This window comes from Callithrix jacchus, chromosome X (assembly GCF_049354715.1).
Source record: "Callithrix jacchus isolate 240 chromosome X, calJac240_pri, whole genome shotgun sequence".
NCBI lineage: Eukaryota > Metazoa > Chordata > Mammalia > Primates > Cebidae > Callithrix > Callithrix jacchus.
This window is the reverse complement of record NC_133524.1, coordinates 129,997,513-130,016,825: the sequence shown is the minus strand read 5'-3', so window position 1 is coordinate 130,016,825 and position 19,313 is coordinate 129,997,513. Positions and strand designations below refer to the sequence as shown.

Sequence of the window (19,313 nt, the reverse complement as noted above, 5' to 3'; positions counted from 1 at the left end):
CCCTAACCTATACCCAATAAATACAGATGCTTCTGGACGTTCAGGGCCTCACCTATCTCCACTTATAAGTGGCATGGCCCCCCTGAGCCCAGCTGTGCTTTCTTTGTCCTTCTGTGTCCTGTCTCTTTATTTCTCGGATCCTGCACCTCAGCACAGCGATAGGGGACAGCCCACGACCCTGTAGGGCCATGACCCTACAGAGTTCATCCCAGATATGCAGTCTAAGAATACAGACAGATCAGCTGAGATGTATTCTAAAATAGGAATTCTATCTGTCAACAAATTGATTTCCAATGGAAACAGATTTACATATCACATTTATGTCAAAGAGTTGTTTTGTTTTATTGCATCCTACATTTTATTTTCTTGAAAGATTTATGGTTTACTTCAAGTATAAAAAAATTGTCAATATAACTCTTCCCAAAAGGCATTAAAAAATTCCTAAAACTTGCATCACTTGAGACACTTTAGGCATGAATTCGCAACTTTGTTACAATTTGCCATATATATTTTTGGGTATATTTGGGGGGTCTAATTTAAGAAATGCATAATTGGCTATTGATAGTTGTCAGAACTTGGTAATGGGTACATGCAGGTTCATTATACTACTATGTCTACTTGTGGATACTCGAACTGTATTGTAATACAAGGCCGAGCAAGGTGGCTCATGCCTGTAATCCCAGCATTTGGGAGGCCAAGGCAGGACTGCTTGAGGTCAGGAGTTCGAGACCAGCCTGGGCAACATAGCAAGACCCTGTCTCTAAAAAGAAAAAAATAATTTTTTACAAAATAAAAACAAAATATATCATCATACAAAGTTAAATAAGAGGCAATTCATTTAAATGACAACTTTTCCCAACTTGACATTTAACAAAAAGTCTAAGTCCTCTTAATTCATAATGATCAAATACTAATTCTTAAATGCTCTAGCATTAAGAACCTGCATCCTTATCACTAACATGCAAATGTTTAGTGAATACTATGTCATGAATACTGGATAGAGTTAGATAAATTTGATACAGCTACCCTATAGAACTTACAATGTAGTAGATGGTGTGACATGTACATGAATAACTGTGAAGAGTGTCAAACTGCTATTTAAAAAAAAAAAAGATGGCTGGGTACAGTGGCTCACGCCTGTAATCCCAGCACTTTGGGAGGCTGAGGTGAGTGAATCACTCGAGGTCAAGAGTTCAAGACCAGCCTGGCCAAAATGGTGAAACCCTGTCTCTACTAAAAATACAAAAAAAAACCAAAATTAGCCAGGAGTGGTGGCACAGGCCTGTAATCCCAGCTACTAGGGAGGCTGAGACAGGAGAATTGCTTGAACCTGGGAGGCAGAGGTTACAGTGAGCCGAGATTGTGCCACTGCACTCCAGCCTGGGTGACAGAGGGAGACTTTGCCTCAGGAAAAAAAAAAAAAGATAACGTTTATGGGTCTAAACAAGACTTAATGGAAATGAGTCTAAAAATAAGCTATGTGAATTCAGAGAGGTATAACAATAGATAAGCCACATTTTATTTAGTTATCTAGTAATCAAAAGCTTTTCCAAACTTCTGGAATGGGCAGAAATTGCTAGGTAGCATATTTTTACCTTTTATATTCAGATACATCAAAATTCTCAAAAAAAAAAAATCTCAAAGCAGATGATCCACCATCTCCTTGGATAATTTGTGTTAACTCAGAATAACATAAAACTGAAATTATTGGGAGGTTGAAGCAGGAGAATCGCTTGAACTCAGGAGGCAGAGGTTGTGGTGAGCCGAGATCACCCCATTGCACTCCAGCCTGGGCAACAAGAGCGAAACTGTGTCTCACAAAACAAAACAAAACAAAAATAATGAGTTACTGATGTAATATTCCTAAATGCAAAAATAATTTACGCTAATAATAGATTCATCTTCCAATTTCACAGCAGTTTCAAAAATAAACTACATATATCACTTGCTTGCCTTACCTTCTGAGCTGTTCTAAGAATTCAAAATAGCATTCTTGACTATTCAACCCAGATAGGGATAAATTATTACCCATTCTAGGGAAGTAGGCTCATAATTACTATATGTGTAAGGACATGAATTTACCCAATACTACAATTTTTCCTTTTATTAGTGTGTACAGTGGAAGGATAAGCATGTTCATTCTGGACAAAAAAAATTATACCTATCAATTATCAGAAGCACAATGCTGAAGATGGCAGTTCCATAATAATTTGAAGTATGTGATTGAATTAGTAGCAAATTATCTTAGTAATAGAAAATTATTATAAATGTTAGTAATTTGGCCGCCACTGGCAGGAAAATAAGAATTGAAGCTCAATATTGCTATTAATGGCAATGATTGACACATAAATTTTATCAAACCCACACAATACAAAATTACAGAAAGGCAGAGGGGTATACTGTTTTGAGGGTTATTTTTGAGAATTTTAATGTATCTGAATATAAAGGGTAAAAATATGCCACCTAGCAATTTCTGCCCATTCCAGAAGTTTGGAAAAGCTATTAATTACTAGATAACTAAATAAAATGTGGTTTATCTATTGTTGTACCTCTCTGAATTCACATAGCTTATTTTTAGACTCACTTCCATTAAGTACAACGTCAACATACCTTTACTACAGAGGATTACAATGACATGGCCTAGTTACTATCTAATGAACTGCAGAAAATGAAAACAAAACTCCAAGGCACCTCTTCTCTGCTGAACTGGTTGGTCTTTTCCCCACCTTTTGCAATACCCAGATACAAACAATGGATAGAAAACAAGATAGACTTGTAGTGTGCAGGTCACAGTGCTAAATTCACAGAAACAAACCCCTGAACTGAACTGCTCTATTTCTTGGTGGTTGCAAAGAATAATTCTGGTTTATACCTACAGACTGATGTCAATCCATACCCTGTTGATAACAATGTGGCCAAGAACAAAAAAAAGTCCTCCATTTTACAAATTCTGTAAAAAATTATTGGCAGGGTAAGTTCAGCTAGGGCAGGATTACAGTTCTAGTACTACCATCCCTGAAATTTGGAAGATATTATATCCACATAAAGTATATCTGATATTTCATATTAATTTGCAAAAATCTATAAGCTTTTTCTTAGTTCAAATGTGTCCAAGTTTACCTTGGCAGGTGAAAACGGTAGTTACAAGCAGCATGGGTTGTATCAGACAGATTTGAGGGCCAATTTCATGTAAGTGATATTGGGTAAGTTACCTCATCTATCTGTGCCTTCAAGGTCATACTAGTGTTTATTTACCTAAAAGGTACCTGTTACGTAACTTTAGGGTGTTTACATTAGATAATGCCTGCAAAATATTTACTCCAAGGCCTAAAACATAGTTAAGTATTCAATCAACATCGACTATTGTCACTACTAAAAGTTTAGAGGTTAAGAGTGGAATCTGCGGTAAGACAGACTTAGGTTCAAATCCTAGTACTGCTGGGTAATCTTGGGCAAGTTACTTAACCTCTCTGATCTGTGTAATTTTTAAAAAAAAAATCAAATTAGTTAATATACATAACAGGCCTTAGTAGAGTATCTAGCACATAGCACCATTTAAGCTTGTTATTGCTAACATGTAAGCAATTTAAGGGAAGGAAAATGTTTAAAAAAGGATAGGGATCTGCAAACTAAAAACAATGAGTACCTTATGTTCAAAGAAAACTAACAGCCAGCTCTAGCAATAATTAAATTCACTGTATACTGGGGACAGGCATCATACCCCAAAGCCAAAAGCATCTACCTAGGCCAGGCACAGTGGCTTATGCCTGTAATCCCAGCACTTTGGGAAGCATAGGCCAGAAAATCCCTTCAGCTCAGGAGTTCGAGACCAGCCTGGACAACATGGCAAAATACATGTCTCTACAAAAAATACAAATATTAGGCCGGGCCCGGTGGCTCATGCCTGTAATCCTAGCACTTTGGGAGGCTAAGGCGGGTGGATCATCTGAGGTCAGGAGTTCAAGACCAGCCTGACCAACGCGGTAAAACCCCGTGTTTATTAAAAACACAAAAAATTAGCCAGGCATGGTGGCGGCCACCTGTAAATCCCAGCTACTTGGGAGGATGAGGCAGGAGAATCGCTTGAACCCAGGAGGCGGAGGTGGCAGTGAGCAAAGACCATGCCACTGCACTCCAGCCGAGGCAACAAGAGCAAAACTCTGTCTCCAAAATAAAATAAAATAAAATGCAAATATTAGCCAGGCATGGTAGTGCGCACCTGTAGTCCCAGCTACTCGGGAGGCTGAAGTGGGAAAATCCCCTGAGCCCGGGAAGTCAAGGCTGCAGTGAGCAGTGATCACACCACTGCACTCCACCCTGGGTGATACAGTGAGATCCTGTCTCAAAAAAAAAAAAAAATTGGCAGAATTAAGTTGATGTTTAGAGATGAAAAATCAACGTTGTTCTTTTTTTAAAAAGCATCCACCTAACTTCCTCAGCAACTGAACCAAAAAAACCAACAACAGCCACTATCATTTTTTGAGCACTTATTATTAGCCTATTTTTTAAAGGCATACACTCCAGAGAGAGAGCTAGGTTTGAGTCAGAGCTCCTCCTGTTAATAACTGTATGACCTAGGGTATGTCTGTTAGCCTCTCTGAGGCATCAAAGATTCCTCATCTCTAAAATAGTAATAATCAGATCATTGCTACAGGACTGTTTTGAAGACTAATTAGGACTATGCATGTAAATATGATGGCTATTATTACTATTCCCAGCCAGGGACCATGCAAGGGTTGTTTATTCATATAGATTGCCTTATAATCCTCTCAGTATCTCCGGGAGGTAGCCAGCACCTCAGATATACATAAAATGACTTAAGCCCAGAGAGGTGAAGTAAGTTGCCCACAGCCACACAACTAGTAAATGGCCCAAACAAGCTGGATTCCCAGTCAGACTGATTCCCAGTCAGACTCATAAGTTGATAGCAATGCTCTTTACCTTAAGTCATTACAATGTCTAATATGAAAGAGAATCGTCTTCGGGCTCAAGTGGCTAATTATTCAATGTATTCATTCAACAAACCATCATCGAGGACCTTCTACAAGCCAAGCACTGTGCTATGTGCTAGAGTATGGGCGATGATTCCTGCCCTTATAAAGTTTTAGTGGGAAAAACAATCAACAGGTAGCCAGGTCATTGCCAAAACAACAAAAAATAATCATAATAAAGCAGGCTAAGGCATTTAAGTGGCAGGGGTTAGGAATATTTTAGCAAGCATGATCAGAACGGCTGGGGAGGGAGGCAGGGAAGCCAGCAGCTTGGCAGGTTCTACAAACAAGAAAAAGAACCAATTAGGGTGGAGCCAAGATACAAGAGGTTGATTACAGTTAAGAATGTTCTTGAAGGTAAGGACCAGATTCTCATTTTCTATATCCTGGGGCATCGGACAGCCTGGAATCCAGATTCTAGCACACGTGAATTCAAGACCCCGCTTGAGACGACCTAATGCCTTTTCCCTAGTTCCTTCGTGTGTCAAATACTCATGGTTACCGCTACTGTGGTGGGACTTCAATGAGGCCATGCGCATCTCCATAAATATGAACTACAGCATGTGCAGAACTAAAGGCAAAGCCCGGTCCCCACATCCCCTCCCAGGTGGTCTCTTTCCGTGCCGAGACCCCCCAGAGGTACCCCGAGGACCTCACCACCGCACCTCAAACTTCCAGGTAAGGGCCTCTCCCGAGAAAGCCCCCACGCCCCCACCCCGCGCCATCATTCCAGAATCTGCCCTCGGCCCCTCCCCGCAGCACGCTCGCAGGCGGCACATGTCAACCAAAACGCCATTTCAACCTTCTCTTCCCACACGCAGCCCTCTTTTCCTAGGGCTCCCCCGAGGAGGGACCCACCCCAAACCCCGCCATTCCGTCTTCCCAGCCGCCCTCGCGTGACGTAAAGCCGAACCCGGGAAACTGTGGTAGCCCCTGCACCGGGGTTACCCGGGCCCGGCCGCCCGAGCCCGCACTGCGGACCCCGCGCCTCAGGGCCCGGCCGCCACCGGCCGCGTGGGCCTGAGCCGGCCAGGGCCGGCGGGCCGAGGTGCTCACCACGACGCCAGGGCTGCGGGTCGCCATAACGGAGCCGGCCGGCGCGCGGGCTGACTGCTCAGGAGGAGGAAGCCGGCGGCGGAGCTGAGGAGGCGGAGGTGCAGCAAGAGGCGGCGCCGCGCGGGAAAGCCGAGAGGTTCGCCTGAGGGCTAGTCGCCGCTGCTAGAAGCCGCAGAGTAGGCTCCGCCCTCTCCACGCCTATCCCCACCGACCCCGCCCCGCAGGCCCCGCCCCCGGCCCCGACAGCGCCTACCCATTTGCAATCTCTCTGGGTGGCCGTGGGAATTTTCTCCCGGAAGCCCACAGCGCAGCCCCCTTCCCTCTCCCCCCTTTCTTCTATTCAGAGGGCTCCCAGATTCCCAAACCTACCGCCGTCCGCGTCGCTTCACAGCGGCAGTAGACTGGGCGCCGGCTCTTCGGGTTCCAGTCACCGCGTGGCTCCTTGGACCAGAGGTCTCCTTCCCAAGACTTTGCACTACCTGTGGCTTCCATTTTCCTGACTGTTGGCTCAGTGCTTCCCCAAACCCTTAACTGGTTGTAATGGTTGAGACCTAGACCCCTAGAGTCAGCCAGATCAGGGTATACATCTGATACGTCACCTAACTGCTCAGTAACTTTCTACCAAATCAGACTCTGAGCCTCTGTTTTTGCTTAAAATGAGCATATTGGCCGGGTGCGGTGGCTTACGCCTGTAATCTCAGCTCTTTGGGACACCAAGACGGGTGGATCACCTAAGGTCAGGAGTTCGAAACCAGCCTGGCCAACATGACAAAACGCCATCTCTACTAAAAATACAAAAATTAGCCAGGCATGGTGGCACTTGTCTGTAGTCCCAGCTATTTGGGAGGCTGAGACAGGAGAATCGCTTGAACCGGGGAGGTGGAGGTTGCAGTGAGCCCAGATCGCACCACTGCACTTCAGCCTCGGTGACAGAGCAAGATTCCGTCTCAAAATAAATAAATAAAATTAAAAAAAACAAAAGCATATTAATATATAAACAGGATCACTGTGTGGATTAGAGGAATATAGGTATGCGTGTGCATATGTGTGTACATATATGCACTTAGGATAGTACACAGTCAGCAAATGGGAACTACTGCTTTTATTACTGATCTTTATTTTTACCTGCAGAATTCCCTATATGGAATCTGAAAAAAAAAAGTTCCCCTGATAATTCTCAGATAGGTCAGGTAAGCAAGCAATAGTCACTCCAGCAATACCATTCCTTATAGACTCATCAGTATAGCTCCAGCATCCACCACAGTGCCCAGCACGTAGTTGGTGGCCTCCCTTTTATTTTATTTTTAAGATGGAGTCATGCCCTGTGGCCCAGGCTGGAGTGCAGTGGCACAATCTCAGCTCATTGCAGCCTCCACCTCCTGGGTTCAAGCGATTCTCCTGCCACAGCTTCCCGAGTAGCTGGGACTACAGGTGCGTACCACCACGCCCGGCTAATCTTTTGTATCTTTAGTAGAGATAGGGGTTCACCATGTTGGCCAGGCTGGTCTCAAACTCCTGACCTCATGATCCACCCGCCTTGGCCTCCCAAAGTGCTGGGATTATAGGTGTGAGCCACCACCCCCGGCCCCTCACTCTTATTAAGGATGCTGAGGGGTACGTGGTGGCAGGAAATTTGTGAAACTGGGCAAGCCATTGAGCATCTCTGAACCTTAGTCTCTTCATCTAAAAAATGAGAATAATAAGCCTGGATAACATGGTGAGACTCAGTCTCTACAAAAATGAAAAATTAGCTGGGCCTGGTGGCCACTCACCTGTAGTCCGAGCTACTTGGCTGGCTGAGGTGGGAGGATGGCTTGAGCCCAGAAGGTCAAGTCTTCAGTGAGCCAAGATCATGCCAATGCACTCCAGCCTGGGCAACAGAGAAAGACCCTGTCTCAAAAAATAATAATAAAGAAAAGAGAGAGAGAGAAGAAAAATAACTACTGCCATGAAGAGTTTTACAAGAATTATAAAAACCATTTATGTAAATTACCTCATATAGTATTTGCCACATCATAGGTGCTCAAGAAACAGTAGCTATTATAATTTTAGCATGTATGAATTTGTGAAGTCCCTATTTCCCTACTTTCCTTGTCTTCCTTCTCTATTCTAGAGAGACAGCAGGCTATAATGGAAAAGGTACATATGGGCTTTAGACTGAGTTCAAATCCTGAGTTCCCCACTAACTATTATAGCATTATGACTTTGGGCAAGATCCTTGGTTGCTGCATGCTTGGTTTCTTATGTGTCAAATGAGGTTAATATCTCTGTCACAGAGTGTGGTGAAGACTAAACAATATATGCAAAAGTGCCTAACATAGAGCTTGGTTCAATACATGATGATACCAATGTTATGTGTTCCATAATTTTGCTTTAAACAGTTCTTCACTTTATTCTAGTCTCTAAGACTTTTTTTTTTTTAATTTTGAGACAGAGTCTCACTCTGCTCCCCAGGCTGTAGTACAGTGGCACGATCTCAGCTCACTGCAACCTCTGCCTCCTGGGTTTAAGCAATTCTCCTCCTCAGCTGAAATTACAGGCATGTGCCACCAGACCTGGCTAATTTTTGTATTTTTAGTAGAAAAGGGGTTTCGCCATGTTGGCCAGGCTGGTCTCCAACTCCTGACCTCAGGTGATTTGCCCACCTTGGCCTCCCAAAGTGGTGGGTTTATAGACTTTAGGCACCACGCCCAGCCTGCCTTTAAGACTTCTTGTCCATTCCCCTGTTGATTGACATTTGGGCAGTTTCCAGCTTTGGGCTATTACAAATTATGCTGCTATGAACATTTTGTACCTATCTTTTGGTGAATATATATGAATGTGTTTCTATTTGGCATAGAACTTGAAATTTATATTAGAACATTTTCATTACTTACCCTTAATTGTGTTCTACCAGGAAGTTAATTCAGAGAACTTCTGGTTATATATTTGGCCTCTGACCATGTGGACTCAGCTACTTACATTTGTTTCTAAATTAGGTACCCAACAGTTCAGAATCCTTCCAGCTTGCCTCTGGCTGGCAGTTCCTTTCTCCAAATCCTGTGGTACCAGATACTCCTGTATTTTAACAGTAGATTTGAAACAAATAATGATAGCCAGGTGATTGTAAAGACAAAGAAACAGTATTATTATTTCAATCTTATCATTCTATGTAACAATTTGGAGTTTTTATTTGTATTAAAATGGAAAACAGCAACAACTGCAATCTGCAAGATGTAAGACTTTTTCTTGACAAGTGAAAATCTGGTTCACATATGAAATGGCTTACTGAATTTGGACGTTATATTTAAAGTGGAAATGTAGTCTTTTAAAATGTTGTTTTCCCACTACAGACAAAAGCAAGAAAATAATTATTCCTAATTATTATATGATTATTACTGAAAACAATTTTGCCATAGAGGTGAAAAATGTTAAAAAAAAATTACCCTGGGCCGGGCATGGTGGCTCACACCTGTAATCCCAGCACTTTGGGAGGTCGAGGCGGGCGAATCACCTGAGGTCGGGATTTCAAGACCAGCCTGATCAACATGGAGAAACCCCATCTCTACTAAAAATACAAAATTAGCTGGGTGTGGTGGCACATGCCTGTAATCCCAGCTACTTGGGATACTGAGGCAGGAGAATTGCTTGAACCCAGGAGGCGGAGGTTGCAGTGAGCCTAGATTGTGCCATTGCATTCCTGCCTGGACAACAAGAGCAAAAACTCCATCTCAAAAAAAAATTATCTACTCTGGACGCCCTACATGCTAGGTGTGTCACTGTTCTTTACTGGAATATCTGCATGCAGGAAGACATAAGGGAAGCACGAGTGTAACCTACGGTTCCTCTTCCTGATGCCTTTCCAGAAACAATTTTTTTTTTTTTTATTAAATGCAGCCTTGCTCTGTCGCCCAGGTTGGAGTGCAGTGGCGTGTTCTTGGTAACCTGCTCAACCCGGTTCAAGCAATTCTCCTTTCTCAGCCTCCCAAGTAGCTGGGACTACAGGTGCACGCCAGCATACCCGGCTAATTTTTGTATTTTTAGTAGAGGTGGGGTTTCACCATATTGGTCAGGCTGGTCTCCAACTTCTGATATCAGGTGATCCACCCGCCTCAGCCTCCCAAAGTGCTGGGATTGCAGGCATGAGCCACTGTACTCATCCAGAAACAATTTTCGAATTGACTTATTTGAACACAGTTATGAATTATGTTTGCACCACAACCAAGTCCAACTATGTTTCTTCTCTAAAAGTTTCTTTATTAAGAAGTCTTTTTAACCATGGTGCTGTGCTCCTCCAAAATTTGTATTTCTATGAAAAAAAATCACAAAAATATGTATCCTAAATGTTTAATTTCTAATGAGTCGATAACAGTTTTCTCAATAATGTCAGATGTTTCACTTTCATCAGAATAACTTTCTATATGCTTTACTTTTATTCCATAAATCAGATGTAAAATCAAATGACAATTGGAATTAACTAACGTGATGGTTAATTTTATGTGTCAACTTGGCCCATATGTTTGGTCAAACATTTTTCTGGATGTTTCTGTGAAGGTGTTTTTTGGATGAGATTAACATTTAAATCGATGGATTTTTGAGGAAAGCAGATTACCCCCCATAATATGAATGGGCCTCATCAGCTGAAGGCCTTAAAAGAACAAACACTGACCTCCCCCGAGCAAGAAGGCATTCTCCAGCACATTGCCTTTGGATTGGAACTGCAACTCCTCCCTGGGTCTTCAGACTGCAGGCTTGCACCATCAGATTTGGGACTCAGCAAGCCTCCACAACTGTGTGAGCCAATTCCTTAAAATAAATCAATCCCCCCAATCCCACATATAGACATACAGATAGATCGACATAGATCTAGGTACATCCTGTTGCTTTTGTTTTTGTGGAGAACCCCGACCAATACAACTGATTTCCTATTGGAACCATCTAAGCATATCAACATTAAACTGGCATCATTTAACTGTGAGGTTTTGCTAATAGAGCTACTCATTAGAAGTAGTGCTTCACTTTATGATTGATTCATATTCCTTTGCTAGCAAAAAAAATAAATACATCAAATAAAAGAAGTAACGTTTAACTTTTCATCACATACAAAGGAACATACAACGGAAAATGAACCAATGAATTTTGATCTAAATAAGTCATTTGATCTAAACAAAAGTCCTTCACAGAGCAATATGTAAATACCTCTGCAGCTGTACCTCATCAAATTATCTTTGGCTACAGTCTTCTTAAAATAATTACAAACCAGCCAGGCGCTGTGGCTCACGCCTGTAATCCCAGCACTTTGGGAGGCCAAGGTGGGCGAATCACAAGGTCAGGAGTTCAAGATTCAGCCTGGCCAACATGGTGAAACCCCGTCTCTACTAAAAATACAAAAAATTAGCTGGGCATGGTGGTAGGCGCCTGTAATCCCAGCTACTCAGTAGGCTGAGGCAGAAGAATCGCTTGAATCCAGGAGGTGGAGGTTGCAGTGAGCCTGGATTACGACACTGCACTCCAGCCAGGGTGACAGTGTGAGAGTCTGTCTCAAATAAAATAACTACGAACCTTTGAGGTAGATGCTGATGCTTTCTCTGCAGATTTATGTCTTTCAATTTTCATGTGGTCAGTGACATCATTGTGCCCCATGAGTGGTTGATAAATGCAGACAAATGATTTATGCATGTTACACATTTATCATCAACTTTCTTGAGAAACAGATTCAGTATTTACTTTTTCATTAATTATGTACTTTAGTTTTTGAACTCATATGCTGGAAGAGTTGATTGCAAAATTTTAAAAAGCATTACCAAACAATAAAATTGGCCAGGCACAGTGGCTCACACCTGTAATCCCGGTGCTGGGAGGCCAAGGCAGTAGGATCATTTGAGGACAGGAGTTCAAGACTAGCCTGGGCAACTAAGTGAGATTCTGTCTCTAGAAAAAAATATTATTATAAACATGAGTTGGGGTGGGTGCAGTGGCTCATGCCTGTAATCCCAGCACTTTGGGAGGCCGAAGTAGGCAGATCACCTGAGGTCAGGAGTTTGAGACCAGCCTGGCCAACATGGTGAAACCCTGTCTCTATGAAAATTAGCCGGGCGTGGTGGTGGGCACCTGTAATCCCAGCTACTCGGGAGGCTGAGACAGGAGAATCACCTGAACCTGGGAGGCAGAGGTTGCAGTGAGCCAAGATGGCACCATTGCACTCCAGCCTGGGTGGACAGTGAAACTCTGTCTCAGAAAATAATAATAAAAACATGAATTGTAGATACACACTATATAATGAATAACCATTATACCAAGAGTATTCAGACTACTCAATATACATTCGACGGCAGGACTCCTCTGCCTTTATTTCCTGAATATATTTTACATACATATAAATGTACAATTTCCAGTACCCACTGGCCTACCAACTGGTGGCCTGGCAGCTTCCTCTATCTTGCAGGCTTTGGCATGGGGACAGCTGGCTGGTACACCACGTATTCAGCAAGGCGCACAATGGCGAATACTCCTCTTGCTCCCACCTGGGAACAAAATGAATTCGTTGTCCCTAATGCCTAGTGCCTGACTGCTTTTGCTTTGTTATCAGTGAATGCCCTACGTGCTGTCCTTGAGTGGGAGGTGTTAGTTATATTGTATTTGGAAAAGATTAGAAAAACAGAGAAGGGATATCACTAGTTGTCTTTTAGGTTTAACTCTGTGTTAAAGTGAGTACTTGGTTCTCTGTCTATGCATCTCACAAGCTAGTAGATGAGACCAAGGCAGAAGCTGGAATTAAAAAGCGGTGGTCTGGGGCTGGGCAAGGTGGCTCACCCCTGTAATCCCAACACTTTGGGAGGCCGAGGTAAGAGGATCGCTTGAGGCCAGGAGTTCCGTACCAGAATGGGCAACATGGCGAGACCTCGTCTCTACAAAAAAATTTTAAAAATAGCCAGGCATGGTGGTGCGTGCCTGTAGTCTTAGCTGCTTGGGAGGTTGAGATGGAAGGATCACTTGAGCCCAGGAATTCTATGTTACATCGATGGCATCATTGCACTCTAGCGTGGGTGACAGAAAGAGATGCTGTCTCTAAAAATAAAAATATGGTGGCCCAACAGACTCATTCTGGCTTATTTCAATGCAACTATTTATACTTTAACTTTGTTAGAAAATGAAAAGTTTGGGACAAATGCTAAATTAGACAAAATGCTAGAATAACATACAGAAACTGGGACTGTCTCAGGGAGACTGGAATGTAGAGCCTCCTACAGTGGTATAAGGTATGGGGATACATGGCAGCTCTTTAACTGCAGTATCCCAAGCTCTGACTGCAATTTGCTTCCTCTTGGGTTCTCTCTAGCCACCCTAATTATGCTTCAGATTCATGGAGATCTCCAGTTCTACAGTCTACCACCCTGTTCCTGACTTCCTTTACTTACCAGTTCTGTTTGGATCCCACCTGAAGCACTCTCTCCCCGAATCCTGGAAGCCCTTTGTAACCCTATGGTTCAGCTCTGCCAAGATGGCTAAGCCACACCCTGGCTCAAAACACACCCCATTTTGTCTACCCATATACTAAGCCACTGAGTACTGCCGTAGAAAACCCCACAACCATGGAGATTGATACCTTTATAGATTCATGGGCTCAGATCTCAACTTGGCTCTAAACACCCCTCCACAGTCCCATATAAAGGGTCAACTCCCTTTGTTATTCCCATCAGTAATGATCAGAACAGTCTAAGGCCGTACTTCCCTGAATGAAAAAAAAAAAAAAAGGCTAAAACAAAAGGCAAAAATGTTTGAGACAGGGTCTTGCTCTGTTACCCAGGCTGGAGTGCAGTGGGCATAATGATAGCTCACTGCAGCCTTGACATCCTGGGCTCAAGTGATCCTGCTTAGCCTCTGAGTAGCTGGGAATCACAGGTATGTGCCATCATGCCTGGCTAATTTTTTTAAAAAAATTTTGTAGAGAGCCAGGTGCAGTGGCTCACTCCTGTAATCCCAGCACTTTGGGAGGTCAAGGTGGGCAGATCATCTAAGGTCAGGAGTTTGAAACCAGCCTGACCAACATGGTAAGATCCTGTCTCCATTAAAATACAAAAAATTAGCCAGGCATGATGGCACATGTCTGTAATCCCAGCTACTCAGGAGACTGAGGCAGGAGAATCGCTTGAACCCGAGAGGCAGAAGTTGCAGTGAGCTGAGATCGCACCAATGCACTACAGCCTGGCGACAGTGAGACTGTCTCAAAAAAAAAGAAGAAGTGAATTATAACAAAGTTGAACTGAAGCTGAGGTAATGCATTTGAGAGGAGAAATTGAGGAACAATAGAATGGATCTTTTTTTGTTTTTGTGTTTCTTTTTCTTTTGGAATGCACCTTTAATCATTACGTTTAGAATCCTTTGCTGAACTCTACTGTGTACCAGGTAGTTTACTAGAAAGTATTTAATTTTTTTTAAACCCCAAAAAACCAAATTATATGAATGTATTAAATTATCACATGTAGGCCAGGCACAGTGGCTCACACCTGTAATCTCAGCACTTTGGGAGGTTGAGGTGGGAGGATTGCTTGAGCCCAGGAGTTTAAGACCAGCCTGGGCAACATAGTAAGACATCATCTCTACAAAAAATTACAAATTAGCCAGGTGTGGTGGTGCGCACCTGTAGTCCCAGCTTCTTGGGTGGCTCACGTAGAAGGATCACTTGAACTCAGGAGGTTGAGACTGCATTTAGTTATGATCCTGCCACTGTACTCCAGTCCAAGCAACAGAGTGAGTCCCTGTCTCAAAAAAAAAAAATTATCACATGTACCCTGAAAATGTGTATCCCTATTATGTATCAATTTTTAAAATTCCTGGTCAGGTGCAGTGGCTCACGCTTGTAATCCTAGTACTTTGGGAGGCTCAGGCCAGATGATCGCTTGAGTTTTAGAACAACCTGGACAACATAGAGAGACCCTGTCTCTAAAAACAAAAACAAACAAACAAAATTTTGAATTAGTGGAGCATGTTGGTGTATGCCTATATTTCAGCTACTTGGAAGTATGAGGCAAGAAAATAGCTTGAGTCCAGGATGTTGAGGCTGCAGTGAGCTATGACTATGCCACTGCACTCCAGCCTGGGTGACAGAGTGAGACTGTCAATCAGTCAATCAATTCTAAAAAAAGAATTTACTTTTTTTATTTTCCTTTGGAGGCAAGGCCTCACTGTATTGCCCATGCTGGTCTCACACTCCTTGGCTCAAAGCATCCTCCTACCTCAGCCTCCTAAGTAGCTTGGACTACAGGGGCACACCACCATGCCCAACATAACTCACTTTCTACATAGAAAGCAGAGAGATTTTACCTCCCCCAACTTAAATGTATACTCTTTAAAAGGTCTGCATTCTGCTAAGAAGTCTAGGGAAAAAGAAAATTCTAAATCTTAAAACGTAAAAAAGAAAAAGGTCTGCTAGTTTTCATGTTTATGTGTGGCATTTGAGTGCTTCTGCTATACACAACTATAGAAAAATCAGCAAACCAGTAAGGGTTCCTAACTTCTAGAGGAGCTAAAATCCTTAAGGTTACATTACCTTCTCTTGTGGTTTTCAGAAAGCATTGTCACTTTGGTTATTAATATAAGGCTGTGGCTACCTGGAGTTCTCAGATATCTATATTTTGATCAGACATCTCTTTTGAATGTTGCTCTTTTTCAGGATCAGGCCCCAAATTCAGAATCATAAATCTGACAAGGTATCTCTAGTATGAGAAATGTATTTGGTCTTTGTCACTGGTTCCTAAAAGAGTACCCAGAACCCTTAGGATTTCCTAATGATAAGAATGCCTTTTGTTATTCATGAGCCCTGCCACCTTCTGTTGGGAGGGTCTCACTCTGTTGCCCAGGCGGGGGTGCAGTGGTGTAATCTGGGCTCACTACAACCTCCACTTCCTGGGCTCAAGCGATTCTTCTGCTTCAGGCTCCCAACTAGCTGGGACTACAGGCATGCAGGGCTAATTTTTTTATTTCTAGTGGAGACACTTTCACCATGTTGTCAAGGCTGGTCTCAAACTCCTGACCTCAGGTGATCCACCAGCCTCGGCCTCCCAAAGTGCTAGGATTACAGGCATGAGCCACCGTGCCTGGCCTCATGAGGCACTTTTGATCATAACTGAGTTTAGGTTAAAAGATGACTTTGGATAGAGCTCCTAGATAATCTCAGGATGAGGCTGGTCACCTGAAGGACCAAGTGATTAAAGGGTTGGAATTTTCAGCCCCACCCACCAACCTCTGGCAGGTGTGGGGTGAGGGCGGTGGGCTAGAGATCAAGCTCCACAGAAACCAAAAGGTATGTTTTTTTGAGATGGAGTCTTGCTCTATCTCCCAGGCTGGGGTACAGTGGTGCTATCTTGGCTCACTGCAACCTCCGCCTCCTGGGTCCAAGCAATTCTCCTGCCTCAGCCTCCCAAGTAGCTGGGACTACAGGCGCATGCCACCACGCCCAGCTAATTTTTGTATTTTTAGTAGAGGGGTTTCACTGTGTTGGCTAGGCTGGTCTCAAACTCCTGACCTTGTGATCTGCCCACCTTGGCCTCCCAAAGTGCTGGGATTATAAGCGTGAGCCACTGTGCCTGGCCAAACAAAAACCAAAAAGCAAAACACCAAAAGATTTTATGAGCTTCTGGGTTGCAGGGCACGTGAAGATACCGGAGGGTAGCACCAGTTGAGGGCACAGAGCTTCCATGCGCTTCCCTGACACCTTGCCCTGTGCACCTCTTCCATCTGGTTGTTCATTTGTATCCTTTGTAATATCCTGGTAAGTGTTAAGTAACTGCTTCCATGAGTTCTGTAGGTTGTCCTAGCAAATTAATTAAATGGGAACCTCCAGTTTACAGCTGGTTGGTCAGAAGTTAAGGTCACACCTGGGACTTGCAATTGGCATCTGAAGTGGGGTGGGGGCAATCTTGTGGGACTGACCTCTTACCTTGTGGGATCTGATGCTATCTCCAGGTAGTGTCAGAATTGAATTGAATTGAATTATAAGGCATCTAGCTGGTGTTTGCTGGAAAATAGCTTAGTGTGTGGGGAAAACCCTAACACGTTTGTCACAGATGTGTTCTGGGCTGAGGGAGAGTAGAGAGTAAGAAAAACAGGTTGGCTTTTTTTTTCCTGTTACAGTACCTTACACCCAAACCATCATTTGCATTCTCCTAGATGGCTGCTTGCTTCCTCATCCTGTGACCCACAATGGCATCACAAGCAAAAATGGAGGTAGGATGTTTATTAGAAATAATTAGGGGCCAGGTTGATGGTTCACGCCTGTAATCCCAGCACTTTGGGAGACTGAAGCAGACAGATCACTTGAGGGCAGTAGTTCAAGACCAGCCTGGCCAACATGGTGAAACCACGTCTCTACTAAAAATATAAAAATTAGCCGGGCATGGTGGCACATGCCTATAATTCCAGCTACTCTGGGGGACTAAGGCAAAATAATCACTTGAACCCAGGAAATAGAGGTTGCAGTGAACTGAGATTATGTCACTGCACTCCAGCCTGGGTGATAGAGTGAGACTCCATCTCAAAAAAAAAAAAAAAAAGAAAAGAAATAATTAGGTATGATAGTGTGTGTGTGTGTGTGTGTGTGTGTGTGTGTGTGTGTGTGTGTAGAGAGAGAGAAAGAGAGAGAGGGAGAGAGAGGGAGAGGGAGAAGAGAGGGACTCGCTCCATCACCCAGGCTGGGATGCAGTGGCATGATCACAGCTCACTGCAGCCTCTACCTCCCAGGTTCAGGTGATCCTCCCACCTCAGCCTCCTGAGTAGCTAAGACTAAAGGCGTACACCACCACACTCAGGTACTTAAAAAAATTTTTTTTTTTGTAGAGACAGGGTCTTGTTTTGTTGCCCAGGCTGTTCTCAAGCTCCTGGGCTCAAGCAATCCTCCTGCCTTGGCCTCCCAAAGTGTTAGGATTACAGGTGTGAGCCACCTGGCCTAGCTGCTTCATATTCTTAATGAAGTCTTATAAACTTGTATATTTCAGGCTCGAATATAGGGAAAGCATCAAATCAGAAAGGGTTCAACTTACTTTAGGGTAATTTTGTGTAGGTAAAATGTTATAATGAAATTATGTCTTTTCAAGCAGGGTAGGACACACGTTCACATGTAAGGGCTAACAAAGTAACTTAACAAATCAACTTGTAAAGATTTGATTGGTAAGTCTAAAATACTTCTATTGTTTGCTACTGATTATAGTACACTGTGTACAGGACAGATTCTAACACCCTGAAGATTTCACTAGGCCTTCTCTGTTCCCATGTTCTTGCCCCCACCCATGGTTATCATAGACTACTTACAGCTAGGCCCATTCATTGTCTCCATTTGGATACTTCTGGTTACTATAAGCAAGGAGCCAGAACAATTTGGCCTTTCAATAGGCGGTCTCTGCGTTCCCTTCACAATGGCCTAAATGTCCTTGCTAGAAATTAGAGCTGTGCTGCCGAATGTAGCAGCCACTAGTCACACACATGGTTATTTAAATCTAAGTTTAAATTAATGAAAATTAAAATGTTAAATTTGGTTCCTCAGTCCTACTGGCCACATTTCAAATGGTCAATAGCCACTTGTAACTGGTGGCTACTGCATCAGACAGTGCAGACAGAACATTTTCATCACTGTAGAAAATCCTGTAAGGCAGCCCTGGGCCAGAGAGTTGGTCTTCTGGAAAGAATGACAAAGAATAGTCTCAGAGCCTCAGGAGGAAGGATTATTCTAGAAGCAGGCTTCTCAGTGTAAGCTGATACTGTTACCAGGTGCATAAAACTGGCGGACCATTCCAGTGCACCTAAGACTCAGGGATTTCCAGAACTATGTTAGCCTAGAGGCAGATGTCTTCATGAAGGTAAACTGTTAATAGAATTGGAAGATGAATTAGGGCTGAGTAAATCAATAACAGAAATCTAGTTACGGTTGTCTGGGAATTGGTTTTTATGTCCCTTTCTTTCTTGCTCTACTTCTTTCTGTTGTTTTTTAATTTTAATTTTAATTTTGATGAGACGAAGTTTCGCTCTTATTGCCCAGGCTGGAGTGCAATGGTGCGATCTCAGCTCACTGCAACCTCTACCTCCTGGGTTCAAGCAATTCTCCTGCCTCAACCTCCCAAGTAGCTGGGATTATAGGTACGCACCACTACGCCTGGGTAATTTTGTATTTTTAGTAGAGATGGGGTTTCTCCATGTTGGTCAGGCTGGTCTCGAACTCCAGACCTCAGATGATCTGCCTGCCTAGGCCTCCCAAAGTGCTGGGATTACAGGTGTGTACCACCGCGCCTGGCCTGT

The 19,313-nt window shown here is 43.3% G+C and overlaps 2 protein-coding genes across 4 annotated transcripts in view; both read right to left on the bottom strand.

The window, feature by feature from the left end:
* The window catches only part of HPRT1 (hypoxanthine phosphoribosyltransferase 1), a 43,285-nt gene extending 37,098 nt beyond the window's left edge, over positions 1-6,187 (bottom strand). The window contains exon 1 of one of the 2 annotated variants that reach the window (XM_035288167.3): positions 5,850-6,187. In XM_035288167.3, the coding sequence (XP_035144058.2) occupies positions 5,850-6,074 (225 nt within the window). In that variant the 5' untranslated portion in view covers positions 6,075-6,187. The remainder of the gene's footprint in view (positions 1-5,849) is intronic. The other variant, XM_035288166.3, reaches the window with a different exon arrangement.
* A 5,998-nt stretch (positions 6,188-12,185) lies between these two features.
* The window catches only part of PHF6 (PHD finger protein 6), a 77,070-nt gene continuing 69,942 nt past the window's right edge, over positions 12,186-19,313 (bottom strand). Inside the window, exon 12 of one of the 2 annotated variants that reach the window (XM_078362891.1) lies at positions 12,186-12,550. The gene's annotated coding sequence lies outside the window, so the exon portion shown is untranslated. The remainder of the gene's footprint in view (positions 12,551-19,313) is intronic. The other variant, XM_078362893.1, reaches the window with a different exon arrangement.